Below are 24,701 nucleotides of genomic sequence, written 5' to 3'. Positions count from 1 at the left end.
TTCGATATACAGTGCCACTCCTCCCCAACCCTACCCTCCCTGTCCCTTCTATAGAGTTTATATCCAGGAACAATCATGTCCCACTGGTTCTCACCATTCCACCAGGTTTCTGTTACACCCACTCAGGGGCGTAACAAGGCTGGAGTGGGCCCAGAGACAAAATTTTAAAATGGGCCCCTCACTGATACACACACACACTTACTATGGAGAGGAGAGCTGGTCTTGTGGTAGCAAGCATGACTTGTCCCCATAGCTAAGCAGGGTCTGCCCTGGTTGCTTCTGAATGGGAGACTTGATGTGTGAGCACTGCAAGATATTCCCCTCAGGGGGTGAAGCCGCACTGGGAAGAGCAGGTGGTTTCATGTTCCCTCCCTGGCTTCTCCAAGATAGGGCTGACAGAGATTTCTGCCTGCAACCTTGGAGAAGCCAATGCCAGTCTGTGAAGACAATACTGAGCTAGATAGACCAATGGTCTGACTCAGTATATGGCAGCTTCCTATGTTCCTATGTTCCTACTTCACAATATATAGTCATGTGACTTGCCTCTGGGGGGGCCTCGAGGCGTGGGGGGCCCCTAGGCAGCCACCTCCCCTTGCCTAATAGTAGTTACGCCCCTGCACCCACTATATATATGCTTTCATTAGTAACCAAGCATTCCAGCTCACCCATCTTGGCTTGGAGGCTTCTGGCATTGTTATATAGACACCTATATACCGGGTAGCTCACCTGCCTGGTGTTGGTGTAGGCTATCTCCCTTACCATCTTTTGACCTATTTTGCAAGCTGTCCTGTGTTTCCCTCTGCTCAGCTCCTGGCTCTACTCTGTCCCCTTCTGGTTAATCCAAAACATTTTTGCCCTTAAACCTTATGGGGTTTTGTTGGCTGAAGCAGATACCACCCAGTTTCTGCTGGCAATCCCCCAGGCATCATTTTAAAAGCTGTCCTGCGGCCTTCTTGATTTTAAGTGCCAGCAGTTTGGTCCCATCTTGGTTCAAGTGGTACAGGCTTTTGTATAGGGTTTGCTATCCCCAAAATGTATCCCAATGCCTAACGAATCTAAACCCTTCCTGCTGGCATCACTGTCTCATCTACACATTGAGACCCCTCAGCTCTGCCTGTCTCACTGTCCCTGCACATGTAACAGGTAGCACTTCAGAAAATGCTTCCCTGCATTTCCCAACATCATTGGTGCCAATGTGCACCACATCAGATGACTCCTCCTCAGCACTTCCTACCTAAACGTAGCGTGATGTCTGCAACCTTTGCACCAGGCAGGCAAGTAAGCATGTGGTCTACACACAGGTCACAGACCCATCTCTCTGTGCCCCTAATGATCGAATGACCCACTACTAAGAGGCCCCCAACACCTGGAGGAGTATCCTCTGTGTGAGAGGATATGGGTGCATCAACCAAGGAAGGGGTCCCTGCTAAGGGAGTACTTCCTTTTTCTCAGAGTGACGTCCTCCTTCCCTGAGACCCTCATTCTCCATGACAACAGAAATGCTGTCAGCCTGAGAGTGGGATGCCTCTACCACATTCCTGAGGGTCTTATCCAAACACCTCTCTGCCTCCTTGAGCTTCTCCAGGTTAGCTACCTTGGCTTCAAGGAAACAAACTTGTTCCCTGAGAGCCAAGAGCAATTTGCACCGATTGCACACCCATGACTTCTGCCCCTCAGGCAGATAAACATACATGCAACCCTCTGTGCAATACACTGGGAAGCAGCCCCTCCCCTGCTGGCATTCTACCTGTATAACTAGTTTTATTGGGTATTTAGAGTATATGGGATTTGCAGCTAGATACTGGGTACAGTTGTCAGCTAATTATTGGTTTTTAGTTTTGTCCTCCAAGACAATTACAAGACTTGTATAGTACTCACCTTATTCTTGCATTGGGTGTCTCCCCTGTGATGAAGGGGCGCTACTTGTCCCTGGGGGCACTACTACCCAGAGAGTTTCCCAACAATCTCCCGCTAAACTCCTGCAAAACTCCTGGGAGCAAATCTCCTCTGGTCCGAGCCTTGTATTCAACACCAGCAGTCAACCTGACTCAGCTCTGGAATGTGAGCCCTCCCACAAGCTAGGGCCCTCACCCGGAATGAATCCCCCACTCAGACTTCTCCTTTGTCAAAGACACAAACATTTCCAGTCAGCCGGAAATCAAACGCTAGGAGATTTCCAGCCCTAGCAGACTTGGCTTCTCCTTCCCCTCTTGTTTTCTTGGTGATTGATTGATTGATTTTATTTCCCTGCTGTGTTTCCTTGCTTGATATCTTCTTTAGGATATCGAGCCTCTAGTCTTGTGGCTTGCCTTTTTTTTTCTTGGCTGTGTAATGAGCAGAACTTCAGGTAGACCACACAGCAGGCGTAGGCTGGTTGCCCTGCGGACTGCTTTGTCTTCTGCTGTACAAGGGAACTGGAAAGTACAGCATACAACTCCTGGTTGAAACTTGGCAGTACAACTGTCAGAGCACCTTAATACATGTAGACCTCATTATCCATGGGTGTTTTGTTCTCTGCTACAATCACAGAAAACAGAACCGCGGATAACGAGGCATGAAGGCAATGGGAATGGGATGGAGGTGGGGTTAAGTTTCTGGAGACTGGGGAAAATTGCCAAAATTTGGTGGGGAAAGGTGGAAAGAATTTAAATAAAGTGTCATACCATGCTCTGTGGGTCTGCAGCTGTCCAGCAATGCAACTCTTAAGTCCCAAATTCACCGTTTTCTGTTATTTTTTCCAAAAACACACAAATGAGCCACAAAAGACTCCTCTGCTCAAAATGGTGGCCAGAAATTACCTTGGACGTCATTTCTGGCCACCCCGAAACAACAGAAACACCGTTTTCAACCCTTTTTATTCCATGTATACTGAGGTTGGGTGTCAATTGCCTGACTGCAGATATGTGGAACCACAGATGTTCGGACCACGTATGCCGAGGTTTGCCTGTAGTACATTATTCTGAACTGTACTTGTTGACAAATAAGCTGGTTAGAATTCAGGAATCAGGAAGAATTTACAAATAGTTACTGGACCAATTGTTTTATCTCTTTACTGACATACTTCCTCACTACATTTTGCCTGTCAGTTCAGTGAGTAAAGGTTACTAGTTCTCTGTCAGGACTCAGGCCTGATTTTAATGTTTAGCAGGACATTTTAATGTTCAGCAAAAGAATTTACCCATGTGGGGTTGCACACCACCTAATTAAAACCTTAGCTACTATGCACACAATGTTGACATGTCTGTTCAGCACCTGCATGGGCTAAATAACTTAGACATGTTAACAGTCCTCATGAAGGAATGGTGTCCTGGTGTAAAACAGGATACAAGATATGTGGTATTACATTTCTGGTTTTATATTTAAAATGGGCTTCAGAAAGTGTAAAAGTTGATAGCCCAAACAAGTGATGGTGTATCAACAAAGGGGGAAAACGACTTCCTTAGAAAGTTCATACTATGTTCTGCCTGAGGGATTGGGCAGAAGCAGAAATTTAAATGTGTTTGGGGTGCAGAGAGCTGGCTGATCAGGTATTAATTCAAATCCTGCAGTTAAAGTTCAAGCTCTTCCCTTTGGTTATTGCCCTGATAGCCATCCTTCTTGATTTAGGTGTTTCTAGAGGTCTCGCCTTTTACATTTATTTTGATGTTTCCAACCCTGTGACCTTGGTATCACTTAAAATGGATTGATCTTGTCATTGGCAAGAGGATGGGTTCTTTTCATCTTTGAGGAACATGCTTTATTGAATTTGTGGCAGGGAGCAAGCACTATGGAATTGTGGTTAATTATTTCAAGTTGCATAGTATGCTGTATGCCAATATATGCTTCATTTTACAGATTCATATCTGTGTCTGGCTGTATTAAACTTTTTATTTTCAGATATTTTGAGCATTCCACAGCCTAGGTTTAAAGGTTACCAACAATCTCAGTAAATGGCTCACTTGAATCAACACAGTAAATTTGTAGGACAGTGGTAAATAGAAATAGAGGGGAAACCTCTTCATATTACATTTCTATGTCTTTAGACATGGGTATGTATGTTTCCCTATCAGCAGTCTTTCACACATTAGTAGCTCCTTTAAATCGCCCACAGAAGTCAACTTTCACATGCCAAAGAAATATCTGAATGAATAATTTTTGCAGCTGCTTGTGTATGAAATCATTATCAACAGCAGTACTTCATGAATAATCCTGTTGTTTGGAGGTTAATCAAAGGATGTTTTTCTATAAGTGATAATTAAATTGCTTCTTGCATTTCCTGTCTCTGTCATTCAGATTTAAAGCATATACTAGCTAGAATGTACAAAATGGGCTCTTTCAAGTCTAGTGTGCATTAACATTTCTGACTGCCGCATTCCAGGCAAAAAGGTATTTCTCAGCATAAAATGTGAAAACATCTTATATATACTGCTGATTTAGAAATTTATATCTGGTAATTTATGTACATATATGAGTGATTTCTTGGAAAAGTTACCACTCCCCGTGCCTAAAAATTGTAATAAGAGATTTGTGAATACTTAAAGTTTTTGCAGTCTCTCGTGATTATGGCAGAGCAGAACTTTTTTAGTGTGCTTTCAGTAGCATACAGAAGAGGGAGCTATCCACCTACAGTATTCAAAACAGTAAATCAGTCAAATATGTGATGGATTCACATATTTCATTCACATGTTTGAATGAAAGCTGCAGGCAGACTTTAAAGAGAGAGTAGGAGAGCTAAAACATTTTGATTGGAAGTTTTCTACCTTTGTAATCATGTCGGCATAATTTAAAGAAGTACCTTGAGAGTGTTTGGCTGAGGAAAGCATGTTTGTGCAAATACAATATCAGAGCACTATATCTCTTTTGTCAACATACGTTCAGATGAGGGTGATGCTGTCCTGAAACAGATGACCGCCAATGTTCCTTGAAAATCTTAAACCCATGAGATAGGGATATTTGCAGTCATGCTAGTCAAGCTCTGTGGCAGAAAACTCTCCCTAACAAATGCATCGAAGAAACCCATAGATGGAATCCTACCTACACATACTGTACAACCAAATATCTATCACTACTCTGGGGTTAACTAACACAAGCATCACATTTTTAATTTCCATTATTTAGGTACTACTACAAGATTTTCAGCTGCTTTCAATTCTCAATTTCTTTGAAAGGGCTATGTTTCTTCACACACACACACACACCTATTGAACCTTGTGACTACTGATAGTCAACAAAAAATGAACTTGATTGACCTTGTGACCAGTACAAATTTACTACTAGTTTAGTTGACCATACAAAGGATTAAACAGACTCATGGGGATATGTCTATCAAAAACCATGATAGCCAAACTCCTTTGAACATCCTGGTGGATGGTCTCTTTTGAAGCCAGGGTGTTGGGCTAGGCAGAACTTTGGTCTTCTTTAGCGGAACAGTTATTATTATTTAAAATAAAATGTGTGTGTGAGAGAGAGAAAATTAAATAAATTAAATAAAATTAAAATTAAAGGCACTGTAGAAGGGAAGCTCCAGTCTCTTGTCAAACATAAGCAAGGTCTTGGTGAGGTGACGGGTATTATGCTGTAATAACAATGAATTGTAGCCCAAACCATACACATAACTGAGTTCTAATTCACATAGTTCAATAAAATTAAGTTGGGGGGGGGAGTCACACTTTTAAAAGAGGGTTCTGTGTCAGTCACAATGAAACAAACATTCATCTAAGCAGGCTTGTGAATGCTTAGGCAGCGTGGGAAGAGGCAGGGGAGTTGGTAATTGTGTGCAAAGCCTGGTTTCCTTTTTACCCTGCTCAGCTAAAGTGTAGAAAAATGCTTGCAGGGACATCTTAAAATACATTGGACTGTCTGTGCTGAGATCAACCTCATTGCTATCTGCTAAATGTTTATCTGTTACAGTATATTTGTATATAGGCTTAAGGAAGAACAGCATCCTTCTCTAAGCTGTCTCTTTTGTATTGTAGTCATAACCCTTAATTATCAAACAACATGTCAGTAACACCAGCCGCTTGGACTTTACTTTGATATATGGAACGTTAGGAGGGTGCAGATGTATTATAACCTCTTGAAGCCTTCACATGGGATTTCTTTCTTTGCTCTAGATGTGGCTGCTTTGCAGAGTCTCTATATGGAGAACACCCATTTCAGTGTATTTTAATTGTAAATAAGGACATGTTGCCCTGGGGAGTAAGCAATTAGAAACTATTCATCAAAGCCTACACGTGGCTGAACTTTCACTTACATTAAAAGGAGCCTTTAAAAGGCTTTCACCTGCCTACAATCAATATTCATGAATTACGAACTTTCCCCTGGTATTTTCCAGCTCCATTTTCAAATGTATGAAGTTCCTTTCTTTACCATAATTGCTTCTCATTGGCTGAACGGATTAGTAACTTGTGAATCTGACTCCTTTAAACAGTTTTTATGCAAACCCTGAGCCCAGATAAAAAAATTGTGTGGGAAAACAATCATTTATATTATTCTTGAAGGAAAATGCAAATAAAAAAAATGACTGGATTAACAAGAAGCCTGCAAGCTATTTTGTTCAGTTAAAGGTGTTAGAATTCTCGGTGACTAGAAGCTATTTTGTTCAGTTAAAGGTGTTAGAATTCTCAGTGACTAGAAGATGTATTCAGAACTGCACATTGGTACAGCTCCCTTGGGACTGGACCACTTCAGGAAATGGGGCAAATGGCACAATTTATTGCTTCCACCACATCAAAAGCTGTCTTTGAAGATGGGGATCCAATCTCCATCTGTATTCTGAAATTGTACAGGACTGTACTCTGTGCTTCCTCTGAATCTGTACTATGTGATAACAAAATTATTAAATGGCTAGAGTTTTGAAGTATTTTAGCCAGGAACAACATTGTTCGATGCAGGAAGATTGATTATGTGTCAGCCCTGAAGCAGATATTATGTGCAGGAAAGTAGGCTAAATGCCCATTTTTGTATGTGCAGTTAGGGTTGCCACCTTCTTTTCCTATGAAGGCTCCTGTGCTCCTGAGTGGAGTGCAACAGATGCACCTTTTCTTTTCAGGAAGCTATCGTGATGGAAAAAACATCACCAGTTTAGTATACTATTTGCCAGTGTGGTTTCCTAGAAAAGGGCCTATTGTTTCACAAACTTTGTTACTTTCCAGTCGGCCAGGCACTTTCCTGTGAGATTGTGCTGTATGTGGTGGCCCTGTGGTGGAACACAGGGTGGTGGAACCACCCTGCAGAGATCAGGCCTATTATTTTTAAGACATTTGAATGAGCCCTCAAATTAAAATGTGAACTATTGTGGCCAGATCCATTTCCCCCCTGTTATGGTTTAATGTGTTATGTGTTTTTATTGTATATATTAATCCTCTGTTGTGAACCACCCAGAGAACAATTTGTTATGGGGCAGCTAACAAATAAAGTTTTTTTAAAAAAAATTTTATTTATTTATTTATTTATTTATTTATTATTATTATTATTATTAACAAGCATCTGAAAAAATGAACAAATTAGTCAACTTAGAAGGAGCTTTTTTATCTTTTCTTTTTTCTTTTAGCATGCAGTTTTCATGCTTCAAGTTTGTCCTTTATTACTGCATCCATCTACGGTCAATTCATATATTAGTGAAGCATGGGAGCTGCTTTCCCAGCTTCTTAAAGCAGGGCAACCTTCCCGACAGGAAGTGCATCACTAATATGCTCAGGTACTTCCTGCATTACCAGAGCTAAGGGGGCGAAGCTACAGGGAAGTAATCCTCCCCTCTGTGTACTGTATTACTGATGCATTGGTTATTTTGATGAAGCTTTATTATTGGAGCATTTCAAACCAGGTATTCCAATGAGGAAAGGCAAGGTCTGGTTTCACTGTATAAAAGCTTTACTTTGTGGTAAATTAACCTGGGACAAGATATGTGCAATTTTGACCTTGAGGTAATAGGTTGTGCCAAAGTTGCAAGGAAGATGAGTAAGATTTTCGAGGCAGAAATATTGTTTTAATTCCAGTGTTCTGGCTGACTTTTAATTTAACAAAGAACAGTCATTCTTATTTCTTTTCTTTCAGCATCTACCAAAGTAACTTGCCAAATTCCCTGCTGGCTATTTTCTTACAATGTTCTCTTCCTATGAGGTCCTTGGGAAGGGTTGTCACGTCCTCTTCTTCTTCTTCTTCACCATCATAGCAGGGCTTGTCAAGAGGGAATATTTTTGCCAGCATGTTACAGATACACTGATGTGGAAATGTTCAGCCACCAATTTTCTGCATATCACACAGTTGTTAAAGATACAGGAGCTGAAAACACTTAGCACAATTGTTGATTGCTGTCTGCCTAAAAGAAGAAGGCTGATTAGTAGCGGATGAAATAGTCTTAAGCCATACTTTCAAAACTTTAGAAAATCCAAAACTTTAGAAAATCTAGCCATGTGTCAATGTGATTTGATGTTAGTTCTTCTTTGTTTCTTCCCCGCTTCAAAAAATATAGACTGCCAACTTTTTTGCTGGAGCCTTGTGCCTTTAAGAGTTGCATGACAGATGGATGTTCAACAGAAAAGGCTTTCCCCATGAGCTGTAGAAAGCCACACCTTGCTGAATTTCTGCAATATATGTAACTAATGAAGCTAGGAAAAATAAGTGGCAACTCTAAACTTGCAACATAGCCACAAGTCTATTTTACAATCCAAATAAGTTTTTTTGTTTTGTTTTGTTTTTAATGCTGTTAACTATGGTATTAATGGTCTTATGGGGAAAGTACTAAATTGTAAGGAAGAATCAGCATGAAGTCTTGTTTGCTTTTCTTTTAAAACTCTGTGTTCCACCCCATAGGTGTTAGGAATGGGCCAGGAAGAGGTGAACATTACAAAATAAAAAGGTGATTTAGAAAGATCCCCCCCCCCACTTTAGCCATCAAACATATTGTTTCAAGAGGAACTGTGAAAAACCTAGAGTGTGATTCTAAGCAGGTCTGTCACAGAAAGTCTGTGAGACTTACTCTATAGTAGTGTTCTTCTAAGATAGCACTGCTTGTTTTTGTTATAAATATTCATGTTTACCACAAAACATATACAGTATATTGGTTTTCCTTTGCATTTCCTACTGAAATTTAAATGAAGCCGAGGAAGAGTAGTGTTGGGTTTTTTGCATAAACCTTCCTTGCAAGTGAATTGAGCTTTCTAATAGCACACAACCCTGTGCATGTTTACTCAGAAGTAAATGCCACTGTGTTCAGTGGAGTTTACTGTCAGGTAAGTATGCATAGGATTGCAGCCTGTCAGTCATACTAGTGGAAAATTCCTCCATTCATTTAAAAAAGATAAATAGTTGTAACTTTCAAATTTGGTTAATGTGACATCTCTTACTGGCTTGGACTGTCAGCATTCCAAAAAAGGGATATCACCCTGATCTCCAGCCTATCAGGATCCACTAGGCTGAGCCTTGGAAGGTAAACCTAAACATTTACAGGTGTATAAGTACTAGAGCTGGCTAGCCCAGATGATGCACCTGTCTCGGGAAAGGACTAACACAGGTGTGTTGTAACTTGGTCGACTGCCAGAGCTAGATTATGAGCTCATTTGATCCACAGATACATTCACCACCTCGCTGCAGCCCGCAATTTCCTAACATCGGCCAGGAACCTCCTGAAATGAACCTCTACTATGACAATTATTTCCATTCTCAGAGTGTTCCTAGTCCACAAAGGCCTGCAAACTTTGAAACGGGAGACTACAATGCTGCAGCCAACCCTTACCTGTGGTTAAATGGACCTTCCATTAACACACCACATTATTTACCAGGCTCCAATGGCAGTCCTTACATTCCACAGGCTTATGGGATGCAAAGGCAGCTCCTGCCTAACATGCATAGCTTGACAGGGAACGAGATGGGCTGGCTCCCGATGCCTTCTCAAGAGGAACTGATGAAGCTGGTCAGGCCACCTTACTCCTATTCTGCACTCATTGCCATGGCCATCCATGGAGCACAAGACAAGAGGCTGACCCTTAGTCAGATCTACCAGTATGTTGCTGACAATTTCCCTTTCTACAACAAAAGCAAGGCTGGCTGGCAGAACTCCATTCGGCACAACTTGTCTCTCAATGATTGCTTCAAGAAGGTGCCCCGAGATGACGACGACCCAGGTAAGAAGGCTGCTTCTTAATCCTACTTGTGTTCCTCAAACCACCTTAAGAGTCTAAGTACCATTATGTTGGCCAAGATATCTACAGGGTTAGACTCCAAGCCAGTGTTGCTGAAAGCAAAAGTAGAGCTGGCCCCAATACATTACATGTGAAGTTTTAAGTGGTAAGGATATTGGCATTTGCTTCCTCCTTTACTAAATGCCAGTTGCTGTTTTGTAATTCGTGTGGGTTGATCATCATGAAGATCCCCTAAAACCACAGCAACTAATATGTGGCTCCTGTTCTTAGAGTCAGCAGTTAGCAGAAATTTCAATACGAGAGGTTCAAGGTAAATGGATTTGTTCTTTTGAAGTCAGGTTGTAAAATTTGACATTTTTTGCTATAAAAATACCTCTCTGTTCAGAAACAAGGGAATCTCTTTATCTCTCAGTAGCATTTTCAAAACCTTGCTGAGAAATGGCATTCCCAGCAGCCACTGAAGAATATTAGTAGGTTTGTCAACTTATGAAAGCCTTGTATCCTGTACTTCCAGTATTAGCTCAGGCTGCAGATATTGGCAGGGGATGATCGTTATCTCCATTCTATGACAAGTTCCATGTGCTGTCTGAGGCATATGAGCCCTTGAAGTCAGTTTTTCTGGTCAGTTGGCAACCTAACACTAGCCGCCTTATCTAGGCTGTCAAATCACTTGGACACTGTTCTTGTAACTGCAATTCCTTTCCTTTCCTTATTGTTCCTTAGAATAATGTCTGATTGTTCAAACCTTTTAATTTCTTGTTGGCTATAACAGCTGCAGGGGCGGGGGAACCATCTACATGCAGCTTGCCTATCATCTCACAGTGGGTCATAATCCTGACCAGTCCCACTGACTTCTGCTGAAGCTAATCAGGGCTCTGCAAAGTGTTTCTTAGGACTGGTGGGCTTTTCTCTGTCTAGCAAAAAGGAATTCTATTCAGTGAGAAGTTCAGGGAAGTTGGGGAAGCTGCTGAAGGAGCTGCACTGATCTGAATACAGGCAGCGCCCCCCCCCCACTTTAAGGGTGTTGCCTAATGTCTTGCTTTTTCTGAATCCAAGCCAGAATAAGCCCTGAGAACCTGCTCTTTGTTGGCTGCGATCATATTTATGTTCTACTACCCTTGTTTTAATAGGGAAAGGCAATTACTGGACTCTGGATCCAAACTGTGAGAAGATGTTTGACAATGGAAACTTTCGGCGGAAGAGGAAGAAGAAGTCTGACACGAGTGCCAGCACAGTGTCTCTGGCTTCTGACCGATCAGAGGACAGCACTCTAAGCGGCAGCCCCCAGACAGCTGAGCACCAAGACATGCTGGAAACCTCTTCTTCTGGCACTGACAGCTCACCCGAAAATAGATCATCGCCGCCGCCGCCAGCAGCAGCACCATCTTCAGCGACTCCCTGCCTCACCAATTTTCTATCCAGCATGACGGCGTACGTGAATGGACCCAATTCGGTGAGCCGCTCAGTGCCCCTGGGACTTGGCTCTGACGCTGGCGACAGAATGGGACAGAATGCAGTCAGCTTCAACTCGTACTCTCCTCTTTCTAACATTGCCAGTCATGGTAGTGGAGAGTGGTCCAATTCCATGTCATCAAGTCATCTTAGCTACAGCAGTGCAGTTCTCAACCCATTCAATGCCACTTTCTACAATAGTCTAAACAGCCCCCTGTATCCACGAGAGGGGTCTGAGGTATAAACAAAAAGAGATCTTATGTCACGAGGGGAAAGTGTAAGAATTCATAGAAAGGAAATGTTCTTGGGGAAGGTGCTGTGTATTGGCTCCTCACTTCTGGTACCTGCCTGTTGGTATTTTTAGACCAACCCAAAGTTCTCTGTTAAAAGTTCTCATAAGGTCACAATGGCTTTAAGCTGCACTGTATAGTTTGACCTTCAGAAATCTTCCACTTGTCCTGGGGTTTGTATTCAATAGCATATTAATCAATCAAGAATAACTGTTTCTATACTTTCTGTCATTAAAGAACAGTAGAATTAACACCTTACACACATCTATATGAAAATATAGGAGAAATACCACCCCCTTAGCACATTGTAACCACAATGAATGTGAATACTAAAGTATAAAATAATATTCATGGAATAGTCTTGATTATGCTCTCTTGGTTAAATGAAAATATAGGACATGATCCAGCCAATATCTACATTTCAATGGGAGAGCGGTAGTGTTTATCCCACTGAAACCAATGGGACTTAAAATTCCTTAACACTGTGGGTGTGATTCAGCCAGTATCTGCCACTTCCTTCTGAAGAATGCACTTGCATTCTGAAGGTTCAACATAAAGTGATATAATTCTGTTTGCTGCTCAGAGACTGAATTAAAGATTGGATTGAATTGACATAATTCTGATGGGGGGCGGGGCATGTACATCAAAGAGTACCACAAACTGACCGATCTATCTTTAAAAAAAAAATCATGATAAACCAAAGCCTTAGACATTACTCTACTTTTCATGTTTACAGATGCAAAGCAAAAAACTAAATAGATCAGGAATGAAAAATGGCTTGGATCTCTTTCAAACCCTAAGACACTTTGATTATCAAACTCAGTTTGCAGTCAACAAGCACAGGTACAAAAAACCCAGCTGTTTTAATAGTTCTCTTCAATTATCTTGTGGTGTGTGCTGCACACGTGGTCTAGATCAGGGATTCTGAACGTTGGGTCCCCAGATGTTATTGGACTTCAGCTCCCATAATTCCTAGCCCCAGTGGCCTTTGGTTGGGGATTATGGGAGTTGAAGTCCAAAAACATCTGGGGACCCACCGTTGAGAATCCCTGGTCTAGATAATTCATCCTAAACTTAAGAATATGTTTTGTGGAGAAAACAGAATGTTTGTGGGGCAAAGCTGAAAACCTTTTCTGGTACATCTTTAAAGTAAAGCTGCACACCAAACTTTCATGTAGCTTATGAACCTTAAATTTCATATGATGATTGTTAGTGGATCTGGATTTTAAAATTTGTTTCCACTGTAGTAACTTATATGGAACATTTTTTGGAAGTTGTGTAATTTATGTACCCTTTTTTCCTATACAAAATGTAATATTTGTAGCACATAGACTTGGAGCACCCTTAGGACTTACAAATGCTGTCTGGCAAGGTTGCCCCAAAGACCTTGATGTATTATGATAAACAAAACACTGTTGCTTGATATTGTTCTGCCTATTTTTGGTTACAATTTCATTATGGGGGCATTCAGGGAGGTATTTTTTAATAAAATATTTGTATGTAAATCTTGTATGTGTGCAGGTTGTATTGGATGCATACAGTTAGATGAAAATGGATTACTGTGACATTTTTCTGACAACAGCTTACTTTATGGTGGTTTAACTTGCTGTGTTCTACTGGCGAAAACCAGTATAGCAGGCTGTTATTCAAAGGCTGAACAATGCAAAGTCTGCATGCGTGATCTTTTGCAAGCTGCCTAGAGCACAGTGAGAAGTTGAGATTTATTACAGATATATCTGGCGGGGGCGGGGGAACAGTCATAACTTTAATCAGGCTGAAGCTTGAAGGTATATTTGTGTGACTACAAAATAAGCCTAAGCAGAGAAGAAAAAAACCATACACAAACAAAAGGTGCAAACATGCACCAAATAAAGACTATTTTGTAATAGTCTTTATTTGGTGCATGTTTGCACCTTTTGTTTGTGTATGGGTTTGTTTTGTACATTTATATATATATTTTACCTGTTTAAGGTTGTTCATGGATTTTGTTTTCATTCATTGATGTGCAATCCGTGATTCCCCGTTTCTCATTTAAGCAGAGAAGAAGGCAAACTAGAAGCAGCTAAGATTTTTCTCCTCATTCTGCTTTTACCACATGAAACCTTCATTTAGGATTTCCCATCTTGCTCAAGCACTTTTGCTGTGCTTGGATGTAGGAATGGGGAGCTTACAGGACCCAACTTTCTTTTACCCTGCCAGTAAATGTTTAGTGCTGGAGGCCAAGGGCCCTTAGCTGTCCTTAGAGAGCCCTGGCAAGGGGTGGGGCCCAGGGCAGATCAGCCAGTGTGGGGCCACCTTCCAGTTAATACTAATGGGGGTTAAAAGAGCGGGACCCGGGGTGGTCGCCCTGCCTGCCATGCCCTAAGGACAGCCCTGCCCTTGAGCAAGGCACCTTTTGAACTTGAAAACACAGGGCATGTGAACGGAGAATTCTCTCATGCTGCCTCCCACTTTCGTGAGTGCTTTGTGCAAGTAAGCAAGTGCATGATCTGCCACCCTCTAGAGTTGGCACTATGCTCAAGTTATTCTTGGAGCACAGCTGAGCTCCAAGTGGGGAAGCTAACACACGCAGCTCACAAAGCCCAGCATGGTTAGGGCAGGTACTAAAGAAAAAGGGAATGTTGAGGAAGGTAATGAAGCTCTGTAGGCTTGCACGGAGCTTTTGTCTTCCCTCGTCACTCTTCTCTGTCAACCTGCTTGTGCTGAAACATGAAGAGAGAAAGAAAAGCTCCTCTTTATCAAGGTTTTTCATACCATGCATCACTTTATATGTCTCAATCATGTCACCCCATGTTGCTTTTCCCATCTACACTAAAGAGTCCTAAATGGGACTTTTCTCATAATGAACATGCAGTTCCATATTTTCCTTCTTGAGATATGGCAACCAGAACTGTACACAGTATTCCTGAGAAGGCCACATGTAGATATAAGGACATTAATATTAGCCGTGTTGTTTTATACTTTTCCTAATTGCTCCAAACACGGAACTTTTCTTTTTCATGGGTGCCACACTCTTAGTCAATGTTTTCATTGAACTATCCACCACAGCCCCAAGTTCTGTGTCCTGAACAGTCACTGACAGCTGAAAATCCATCATTGTATATGTGAAGCTCGGATTTTTCACTGCAATGTGCATCCCTTATTTATACTGAGCCACATTTGCCACTCTATTGACCATTCTCTCAGTTTGGAGAGATCCTTTTAGAGCTCTTCACAATCAGTTTTGGCCTAGAGAGTGATCCTTTCATCAACAGTCCTGCCATTACTCTAAATAATGCCTCTTGAATTGCCTTAATAGCCCTACAAAGTGAATTGCTATTGCTCTGTGAAGAAAGGAAGACGTTTTCCCCAGCATCAGTACTGCTTCTCTCAGGGACTTTTTTTTTTTTTGGACAATGTACAAGTCAATGCCTAAAGCAGCATTTAGTAAAAGGATGCTCTGTTTGAGGCTTCTGATTTTGACTAGTATGCACAGGTAGGAGAGGGAGACAGGAAAGACTGAGTGGACTTTCTCCCCTCCTTTTTAAAAATGAACTTTTTATTTTTTGCCAAAATATACAAAACAAAACAATTTACAAAATTTGATAAAACTCAGCTCAGGAACAAATAAATGTTCTCAGGCTCATTGCTTCACTTAATTCATTTAGAATATTTGTAAATAAAATTATAAACCCCACCCCAGTTCAACTTCTATTGCTGGGATGTTAGCTACTCATAAAGTTGCCTGAATAGTTTTACCCATTATGTAAATGGGCATGTAAAATGACCAGAGAGGAGAGCTGGTCTCGTGGTAGCATGCATGACCTGTCCCCTTAGCTAAGCAGGGTCCACCCTGGTTGCATATGAATGAGAAACTATAAGTGTGAGCACTGTAAGATATTCCCCTCAGGGGACGGAGCCGCTCTGGGAAGAGCATCCAGGTTTCAAGTTCTCTCCCTGGCATCTCCAAGATAGGGCTGAGAGAGATCTGTGCCTGCAACCTTGGAGAAGCTGCTGCCAGCCTTTGAAGACAATACTGAGCTAGATAGACCAATGGTCTTACTCAGTATATAGCAGCTTCCCATGTTCCTATGACTACAGCAGCAGTCAAAATGTAAAAGATGTTTTTACTGTAAAAGAGATACTGGCTGACACGATGCACAGTGTTAGGCTTCTGTTACACTGTGCTCTGGGGCTGCTGCAGACTTCTATTATTATTATTATTATTATTATTATTAACTTTACATTTTTATATCCCGCTCTTCCTCCAAGGAGCCCAGAGCAGTGTACTACATACTTGAGTTTCTCTTCACAACAACCCTGTGAAGTAGGTTAGGCTGAGGGAGAAATGACTGGCCCAGAGTCACCCAGCTAGTTTCATGGCTGAATGGGGATTTGAACTCGGGTTTCCCCGGTCCTAGTCCAGCACTCTAGCCACTACACCACGCTGGCTCATGCACCTCCAGTGGCGTACTGAATAAGTGATTGTGCATGCAGCATTCTTGACAATGCAGGGAACTGCAGTAGTGCTAATTGTGCAACTGCTCATTCAGAGCACCCTTGGGGCTATTTAGGAGTCTCTACAGCAGCCCCAGGGCATGACATTACAGAGGCATAGCCTTGTGCATTATGTAGAACACTTTGATGGGAAGGGGCCTTTGTGTGGTGACTAATATGAGTGGGTTCAGCTAAGCCTGTAGGTGTATCTTCTACACAGCAGTTTTTTCTACATTCTTTACAGGTTTTCTTCTGCCTAGGTCATTGTGGTTCCCTCTTTACAGAGACAGAGAGAGAGAGATTTCTCTTGCTATGGCCATCAGCCTGAAGCTTCCAGATGTACTAATCTGTGTGGCTTCAAAATAAACATGAGCAGAGAAGAAAATGAACAGTGTTTGAAGTCTTTGGTAGAAGGCAAACTTTCATCTCCCAGATGCAACTCTAATACCACCGGTATTAGATTCCATTGGAATCTTTATCTCTTTTCCTAACTGAAGCAGCTTGAGGAAGGCTAGCTGCTTGCACAACGAGTTCATAGCAAACATACCAACATGACACAAAATTTAAACAGTGCTTAGTAAAAAAAAGAATTGGAGGGTTATAAATCTACTCCAAACGGCCTCACCACTGATCCAGACTGGTGCTAATCCCTAATGTCTGTTTGGCTTGTACACAATGACCTTGCAGCTTCAGCTAATCTAGCTCCATCCCCACAGGTGTTGTTGGCAGGTGCTCAGCTCTCAAGGTCTATGTACATTTTCATCTCCTAGTTAAGCTGATTAGGAAGGAGTCTCAGCAAGCAAGCTATACAGATTCATTCATGAGGATTCTTTTTGTTCAAGAAGGTTTTAAGGAAAAGGACGTTTTCCCCACTTCTAGTCCATGCTCAAAATAAAATGGCACAGCACCCTCAAGGAGGTGCGAGAACCGCCTTGGGGTTATCTTTTTAACGAAAGGCGGTATATAAATGCAAAAATAAATAAAAAAATAAAAAACTTGTCATGTCAAGTATATGTACAGAGGGTACCTGTTCATATAAGCACAATGAAGGATTTGGAACGAGTAGTTTCAATGCCAAAAGTTTAGGGTCTGAATGAACGTTTTTGATTTGGGTATCTTGCCCTGTCTTGAATATTCAGGTTGACAGAATATTCAGGTGTTGGATAGACATCTGGCTGGGGAGTCACCTGCAGCTCCTAATTCCACCAAAGCCAAACCTGACCAAGGCTGACCAGTAGGCTGGCTGACCATTGGCATTTGCAAGGCTAGTTGGGTGCCCATGCCCTGTATATCATTTCTTCTGAGATCAGACAGGCCCTGTGCAAAGTTGCATGCATAGAAACATGTGAGATGATAAACAAACACAGGAATCAACACACAGAATCAGTGACTTCCTAGTGGTTTACCACGGAGGGAAACACTTTGCATCAGCCAAATTCTGTTTTGTTTGATGTTCAGTGACATGAATTGGCAGTAGATTTAGGAGAGACAAAAGAAAACACATCTTCTGGCATAGAGATGTGCATGAAACCAGTTCTGTGCACTCCCAGGAGGGTGGGAGGGAAGGGGCAGGGAAGGGGCAAAGAAGGTGCCTCCTACCTACCCATCACTGCCCCACTGCTTTCTGCCCATTGGTGCTCTCCCAAAAAGTGTGGGTGCGGGGCTACAGCATTCTTTCTTGCAGCCCTGTTCAGCATCGCCATGCAAATGGCCAACACATCCAGAAAAGGATCACTGAACCGGTTCCATGCACATCCCTATTCTGACATACTTTTTGTATGTGAACTGCTTTGAGAAATTTTTGCTGAAAAGCAGTATATAAATGATAGTAGTAAAAATAATCAATCTATGCAACTGGCTGCCACTAGATGTGGTGATGCCCACGAACTACCTTAAATGACTTCAAAATGAGATTAGACACATTTATGAGAGCTAGGACTGTTAGTGGATCTTATTCATGGTAGATAAATAGGCCCTCCATGTACAAGGTAGCAATGCTAGTTGCTAAAAAGGGAGGTCTGTTTTCTTCAAGCCCTGCTTGGGGGTTTCCTGGAGGCATCTAGTTGACCACAAAGTGAAACAGGATGCTGGACTAGAAGAACTTTTGCTCTGATCCAGCAAGGCAAAATGTTTATCTATCTTATGTTCTTGATAGACTGAAGAAATTAAAGTAAATGGCTGTCATACTGTACAATGTTCCATCTGCCTTGTAACAAAACATGCATGCAGTTTTGCGAGAGCACTCTTGCATTTTCTTATAAAATGCAATAAATTTGCAGAAGTTGTATCATGGTCAGCCATGGGAAATAATGGCCATCCATTGTGCATCTGCATCTGTGTTCTGCTTAAGGTGTGGACCTGTGTAAGGAGCCCAATGATTGGCATATTGCAAGGCAGATCAGGCCTTGTCTGGTTCCATTGATCAGGAAAGTCTTGGCCTGGTCAGGTCAGGTCAGGTATCAATATTGAGATCAGATCTGCTGGAGATGGCAAACTCCAGGGCTGAGCATTACTCAGGAGAATGAGATGCTGCTTCAGCAACAGTTCGCTCAGACTGAGACCTTAAATAACTAACCCGGAACCCCTGTCCCAGGCTCCTCCCCTATTTTCTAGGGACTGCAGAGGTTTAAAGGGGCCAGGGCCTATTTTGCAGGTATAGGCTCCTATGGCGGTGGGGTATGCATCCACTGCAGAGGCTGGAGATTCAAAGGAGTCCTCAGATTCTGAGGATAAAGACAATGGTATATCTTCAGGATATGGCTGGGGCAGTGGCTCCAAGGGGTCTGAGGCCCACTCCACTGGCTCATCCTCTGAACTTTCCACATGGTAACGGTGGCTGCAGTGTCGAGCTCATGTCCCATTACAAGGCAATCAATAAGTATTGAAACATATTATTTGCCTCTACGATCTTGTGAGTGACATTTTCTTAAGTCAATGGCTGAGTATATTCTGCATTGATGCTGAAGCAAACTATACAACAATGAATCCAAGCTCAAGTGGTAAGCAACAATAGTGCTGTGCCTGTTTCTCTTTGAAGCAGTTAGGGAGTCTTCTCCTTAACAGAATGCTATGCACTGGCTAGTCACAACTGAGACAGCAATAGGATTAACACTCCTCTAGAGAATCTGCAGGATAATTTGGGTGTGCAGGACTGTACATACCAAGGAGGGTTTCTGATGCCTTGCTTTGAACTTAAACAGCTTATCATTTCTGCCACATTCCCAGCTTGGATATGCAAAATATCATGCAAATCAGGCTTAACTCACTGCATTTTCAAGCAAGAGGAAGAAAAGAGAGCAAACGGCCTGTCTTCTATCCCTGCTGCTAGACTTATGGTAGGAATGCCAGGAATGCCAGGGGACTTACCTCATGGGTTCCATCTTGCTCTGGCTTGCTTAGTGTTGGACTGGTAATTTCTTTATAATTTGTCCAACATAGTTTTTGCATGGAGAAAGTTTGCCTAATGGATATAGTTTTTTTACATTTCTCAAGCCACAATTCCTATAGTCAACTCTAATAGGAAGGTCCTATGTATAGAAAACTTGTAACATAATGTAATATAAATCAAAAGTATTCTGTGTATTTATTTGAGAGAACTATAGTCATACAAGGTTTTTATATTAAGGTTGCTTGTTTCTCCAAACCACAGAACGATGCACATTAGGCTTGTTCACACGACAGGAGCACTTCTACCTCGTTATGCCAGATAAACAGAACCTCTGTTTGTATTTGCAAACCCAGTTCCTAGACGACTGAGGCTTTGGTGGCGGACTTCATTAAAATCTGGAGCTGCAAGCCCTGCCCCTCTGCAAAGGGTCCTCCAAACACTCCTCTGTCTTCCCTATATGTACTGCTCTGGGAAGGAGCCTGGAAAAACCTCGTAACAGCAGTGTCTGCTCCCTGTCTACTGCTCTGGCCATGGAACTCTATGGTAGCCATTCACAGGCGGGCAGCACAGCAGCCTGCCAAGTGAAAAGGCTGCATGCATTCGCATGACTGGGGCTGGGGGGAGGTAGGAGAAGACTCTTTCCCTCCTACATCAGCTAAGAGCAGGATAGAGAATCTAAGTTACCCAGGTTTGAAAAAGCTGTGCTGGAAGGATTCCTATGGCTCCACATGAGCCTGAATAGCTGGATTTACTGCATACTACTCTGGAATTGATGTTCATGAGAACAGTCCAATTCTCTGATGAATTCTACCCCTTGGCACACCATAAATAGCCAATTAACTGTCAATAAGGTGTGTGGTCTGTTCATTTTGTAAATTTCACACGTGAAATATTTGAATTTGAGTTGAATTTCTGTCAGCTAGATCTCCTCCCTGTGTGTACCACAGTCCACCAGCCCCAAAAGAATAAAGTTTCAAAATAATGGTCCCAGCACAGGTCCAATGTTGCAACTCAGACCAGCTGCCTGAACTGGTGCAGTAGCGCCCACAAAACCAGGCCTCTAGTGCAGTTATGCCATGCAAGAAGTTGTGTTGGGAACAATGGTTATAGGCTGGATAGAGACCTGAAGATCAGCAGACTGGCCTAGTATCACCCTCACTAGTGCAACATTAAAATCATGAAGCAAAGAACATCAGAAGAACCTGCTGAATCAGAGCAAAGGGCCAGCAGGCCATCGTCCCACCTACCTCAATGGCCAACTGATGTCTTCAGATTGTCCATAAGCAAGGCTTGAAGGCAACAGTCTTTCCTGGCTGTTCATTGGCATACCATCTCTGATTCCATTTACCCATCACAATGAAAGGGATCTTATGTCCTTTATCGTATGATCATTATTGTTTCCTACCTTTTATCCAAGAAACTGCATGGGGTTCTCTCATTTTATTCACAGCAGCTCTTTGATACAAGAGAGACAATGAGGTCATTCCCACAACCAGCCCTGCCCAGAACCACCAGGATTGGGACCAATCAGGATTGGGACCGATCCTGACGCTCATCCTTTGGGTAGCCTGGATTTTTTAACTGACCACCCAGTTGTGTGAAATCCCAGTTGTGTGAAATCTTGGGCTGCTGGCAGACTGAGCTCCCATAAAGCTGGGTACAAGAAGCAGCCTCACAGTGGGGAATCCCCCAATGCACTGCACTCCTCATGCAGTGCACTGGGAGATCGCAGAGGAAGCAGCTGGATTTCCCTCACCCTCCTTGCCACTCCAGCAGCTGCTCACGCGGGTGTGCAGAGCAGTGGGGCTGAGAGCAGTGAGGATCATCATGTGGGGAGGGGCAGGTAAGCTCCCTCCAGCTCTCCCCAGCCCCAGTACCTAAGGAAATGTGAACAGCCTTCACATTACCTTAGGTACTAAGGTAATGACTTGCCCAAGGCCACCCAGTGAGTGTAGTGGAAGCAGCTGCCTCATTAATGGGTCAGCAGGAAGACAAGATTGGAAAACCTGTATTCAACAAGCAGTACGCCAATTCTCCCAATGCAATTCCAAAATCAGAACAGAAAATACTACCTATCACTGACTGTGTATACATGAACAGGAATTATAATGCCCATAGACATTCTTTGGAAAGCTCTATGAAGTAAAATTTTAGGTTAACATGTTTAGTAGGAACAGAGGAAGCTGCCATAGATTGAGTCAGACCATTGGTCTATCTAGTTCAGTATTGTCTTCCCAGACTGGCAGCAGCTTCTCCAAAGTTTCAGGCAGGAATCTCTCTCAGCCCTATCTTGGAGATGCTGTCAGGGAGGGAACTTGGCACCTTCTGCTCTTCCCAGAGCAGCTCTATCCCCTGAGGGGAATATCTTACAATTCTCACATGTGGTCTCCCATTAATATGAAACCAGGGCAGACCCTGCTTAGCTATGGGGACAAGTCATGCTTGCTTTAGCAATAGAAACATTCTTTTACTACACAGTTTCCCAATGTGGCATTAAAATATGAATTTAGTTCTGTGCACTGGCAGGCAATTGCTCAGACCCTCTTTGAAACCTAGCTACTTAATCGAAGGGGCTTCCCAGTATTTAATTGCAAGATTTTTAACTGAGTGCTGCTCTTTCACAGGGAAAACTGTCTTTCTCCAAATCACTGTCTTCCTTTGAGTTCCACTATCTGACCAGTTAGAAAAATAAGGCAGAGGAACTAATGAGGAGGTCACATCCATGCCATTCTCAGGGGCTTTGTCATGAACAACAGGCAATTAGGTCTGAAATTACTTTCCTTCCTTGTCTTTTGTATAGGAAAGTAAAACAAGCGCAGCATTCCCAATGTGCAAAGGTGAAGAAGTGGCACTCAGGAGTTCAAACAGGCTGCATAAAAGCATTTGCCTGAACCCCTGAACTGTCTCAGTAACTTCTGTGCTGTTCGTTCCACTTCAGATACATAGAAGAAAGGCAAATGATACATCCATCCATCCAGTTTCAAAGGTTATGATAATAGTAGCCCAGTTCCACCATAGTCTTCTTCAGTTTTAGGCCTATGAAAATTCCTATCAGACAAAAAATTCAAAAAATTCAAAATATTCAAAAAATTCTCCATCTTTTCCTGATATAGATTTCTTTAAGAATGACAGTCAAATCCCATTTGTTCATCTATATGGAATGCTCATTACCCTTTCGCCTCGGGTCTTAGAGGAATTTGAAAGCTAGGGAGGCAAATTTACTCCTGTGGTATTATTTGAATCTATAGTCCTTTCCACTTCCGACATGTAATTTCTGGTAATAGGCCCTCTATAACCCATACCTGTGTACAAGAATGGGTTATTTTGTTTTCTTAACATTCTAGTGCTTGTTAAACTGTGGTAACTTAATTCACTGTGACAGCAAAACACTTTGATTTGCATCCACCAACATTCATAATGTAGTATACAGAACTTTATTCCAAAATCTTCCTCAGCTTGGATAAAAAGCAACACATTAAAAATGAGAAGAATATTTACCTTAAAAAAATAGACAATTTAGGAACAATTGGTCATACATAGTGATTTCTATAAGTGTGCATACATGCATGGGTGTTATGGAATTAACAATGTCTATTATATGGAACAGGGTTATTCCAGGCTTGCTTGCTGCCTTTCACCATTGACATGAAAGCAACATACAACCTAACCTCCCACACACCCTTGCTGGCCCCACCTCCCTGATTCCACACACACACACACACCACCGCATTGGCCTCACTTTCCTCACACACTCTGCCTTCTAGCCCAAGCCACTGTTTGTGTGGTAGGGGGTGGGTCCAGGACTGGCAAGGAGGAAAATGCACAGGGAGGGTGGCGCCAGCAGCAGGCATGTGGGGTGATGTCCACAGTGGCAGGCAGGAGAGGGTACCTGCGCTCACTGCCCTGTGGGGCACTTGCTTCCTGAGGCTGATGCCTTACCTTGCCTCATGGGGGAGCCACCCTTGGATATGTTCTGAAAAAAGAAAGTTTACTAACAGGTTGCTGGTTTGAATCCCCGCTGGTACTATGTCGGGCAGCAGCGATATAGGAAGATGCTGAGAGGCATCATCTCATAACCCCTGCTAACTTGGCAAAGAGGCACCTTTTAACATGGTGATTCTCTTTATTTAGCAGGGGGAGAATAACTGGCCCTATCCACCCCCAGCACAGTACCTACAGTGACTGTTGCTGGTGTCTATCTTATGTTTCTTTTGGATTGTGAGCCCTTTGGGGACAGGTATGCATTTTATTTTTGTTTATTATTTCTTTCTGTAAACCACCGTGAGCCATTTTTGGAAGGGCAGTATAGAAATCGAATAAATAAAATAAAATAAAATAAAATAAAATAAAATAAAATAAAATACATACATACATACATACATACATACATACATACAGTACATACTGCGCAGGAAGAGACAATGGTAAACCCCTCCGGTATTCTGCCAAAGAAAACCACAGGGCTCTGTGGGCACCAGGAGTTGAAATTGACTTGACGACACACTTTACCTTACTAACAGTGATACACTCTTTCAGTAGAAAGAAGGGGATAGCCTGGAGTTCAGAAAATGTTTAATTGCTTAAGAGGCACCCCAATGGTCCCAAGCATACTGCTGTAAACAAACTGGGGGGTGGGGGGGGAGAGAGAGAGAGAGAGAGAGCAGCACCTCTATAAAAGTAAAACAAACAACTATAAGCTTGACAATTAGGCTTGTACTTGGAACCCTATGGGACATAACTTCTGAAGATTTGTGGGAGGAATCATGGCAGTAGTTTATTGTTAGGCTTTACTTCTGATAAGACACATTCTTATGTGACTCCTATGTTATACTATCTTTATTTTGGGAATGAAGCTCTTTATCTTGATCAAGTAAATTGAGCTCTTTTGTGTATTTCTACATTTATGCAAATACTCATGTAAATTAAGCATGGCCTTGAATCTTCTGGCAAGTTACTGGAATTCCCTCAAAAGTT

General features: G+C 42.3%; 1 protein-coding gene across 2 annotated transcripts; it reads left to right on the top strand.

The window, feature by feature from the left end:
• Positions 1–7,719: 7,719 nt before the first annotated feature.
• FOXI1 (forkhead box I1) lies at positions 7,720–13,362 on the top strand. Of its 2 annotated transcripts, XM_053298703.1 has the most exons (3): positions 7,720–7,804; positions 9,551–10,103; positions 11,252–13,362. In XM_053298703.1, the coding sequence occupies exons 1-3, from the start codon at positions 7,772–7,774 to the stop codon at positions 11,815–11,817; spliced, it is 1,152 nt and encodes a 383-aa protein (XP_053154678.1). In that variant the 5' UTR covers positions 7,720–7,771; the 3' UTR covers positions 11,818–13,362. The 2 variants fall into 2 exon arrangements, with proteins under 2 accessions (XP_053154678.1, XP_053154679.1); XM_053298704.1 differs by lacking the exon at positions 7,720–7,804 and having other exon boundaries at positions 9,429–10,103.
• The last annotated feature ends 11,339 nt before the right edge of the window (positions 13,363–24,701 follow it).

The sequence above is a fragment of the Hemicordylus capensis genome, chromosome 2 (genome assembly GCF_027244095.1).
Source record: "Hemicordylus capensis ecotype Gifberg chromosome 2, rHemCap1.1.pri, whole genome shotgun sequence".
In the NCBI taxonomy this organism is placed as follows: domain Eukaryota; kingdom Metazoa; phylum Chordata; class Lepidosauria; order Squamata; family Cordylidae; genus Hemicordylus; species Hemicordylus capensis.
The sequence above is the reverse complement of the archived record's forward strand: the minus strand, read 5'-3'. Positions and strand labels throughout refer to the sequence as shown.

Coding starts and splice junctions, on each gene's coding strand:
- FOXI1 (XM_053298703.1), top strand. CDS start 7,772: ATGAAGCTTTATTATTGGAGCATTTCAAACCAG. Junction 7,805..9,550: donor ATTGGAGCATTTCAAACCAG/GTATTCCAATGA, acceptor TTTGATCCACAG/ATACATTCACCACCTCGCTG. Junction 10,104..11,251: donor CCGAGATGACGACGACCCAG/GTAAGAAGGCTG, acceptor TTGTTTTAATAG/GGAAAGGCAATTACTGGACT.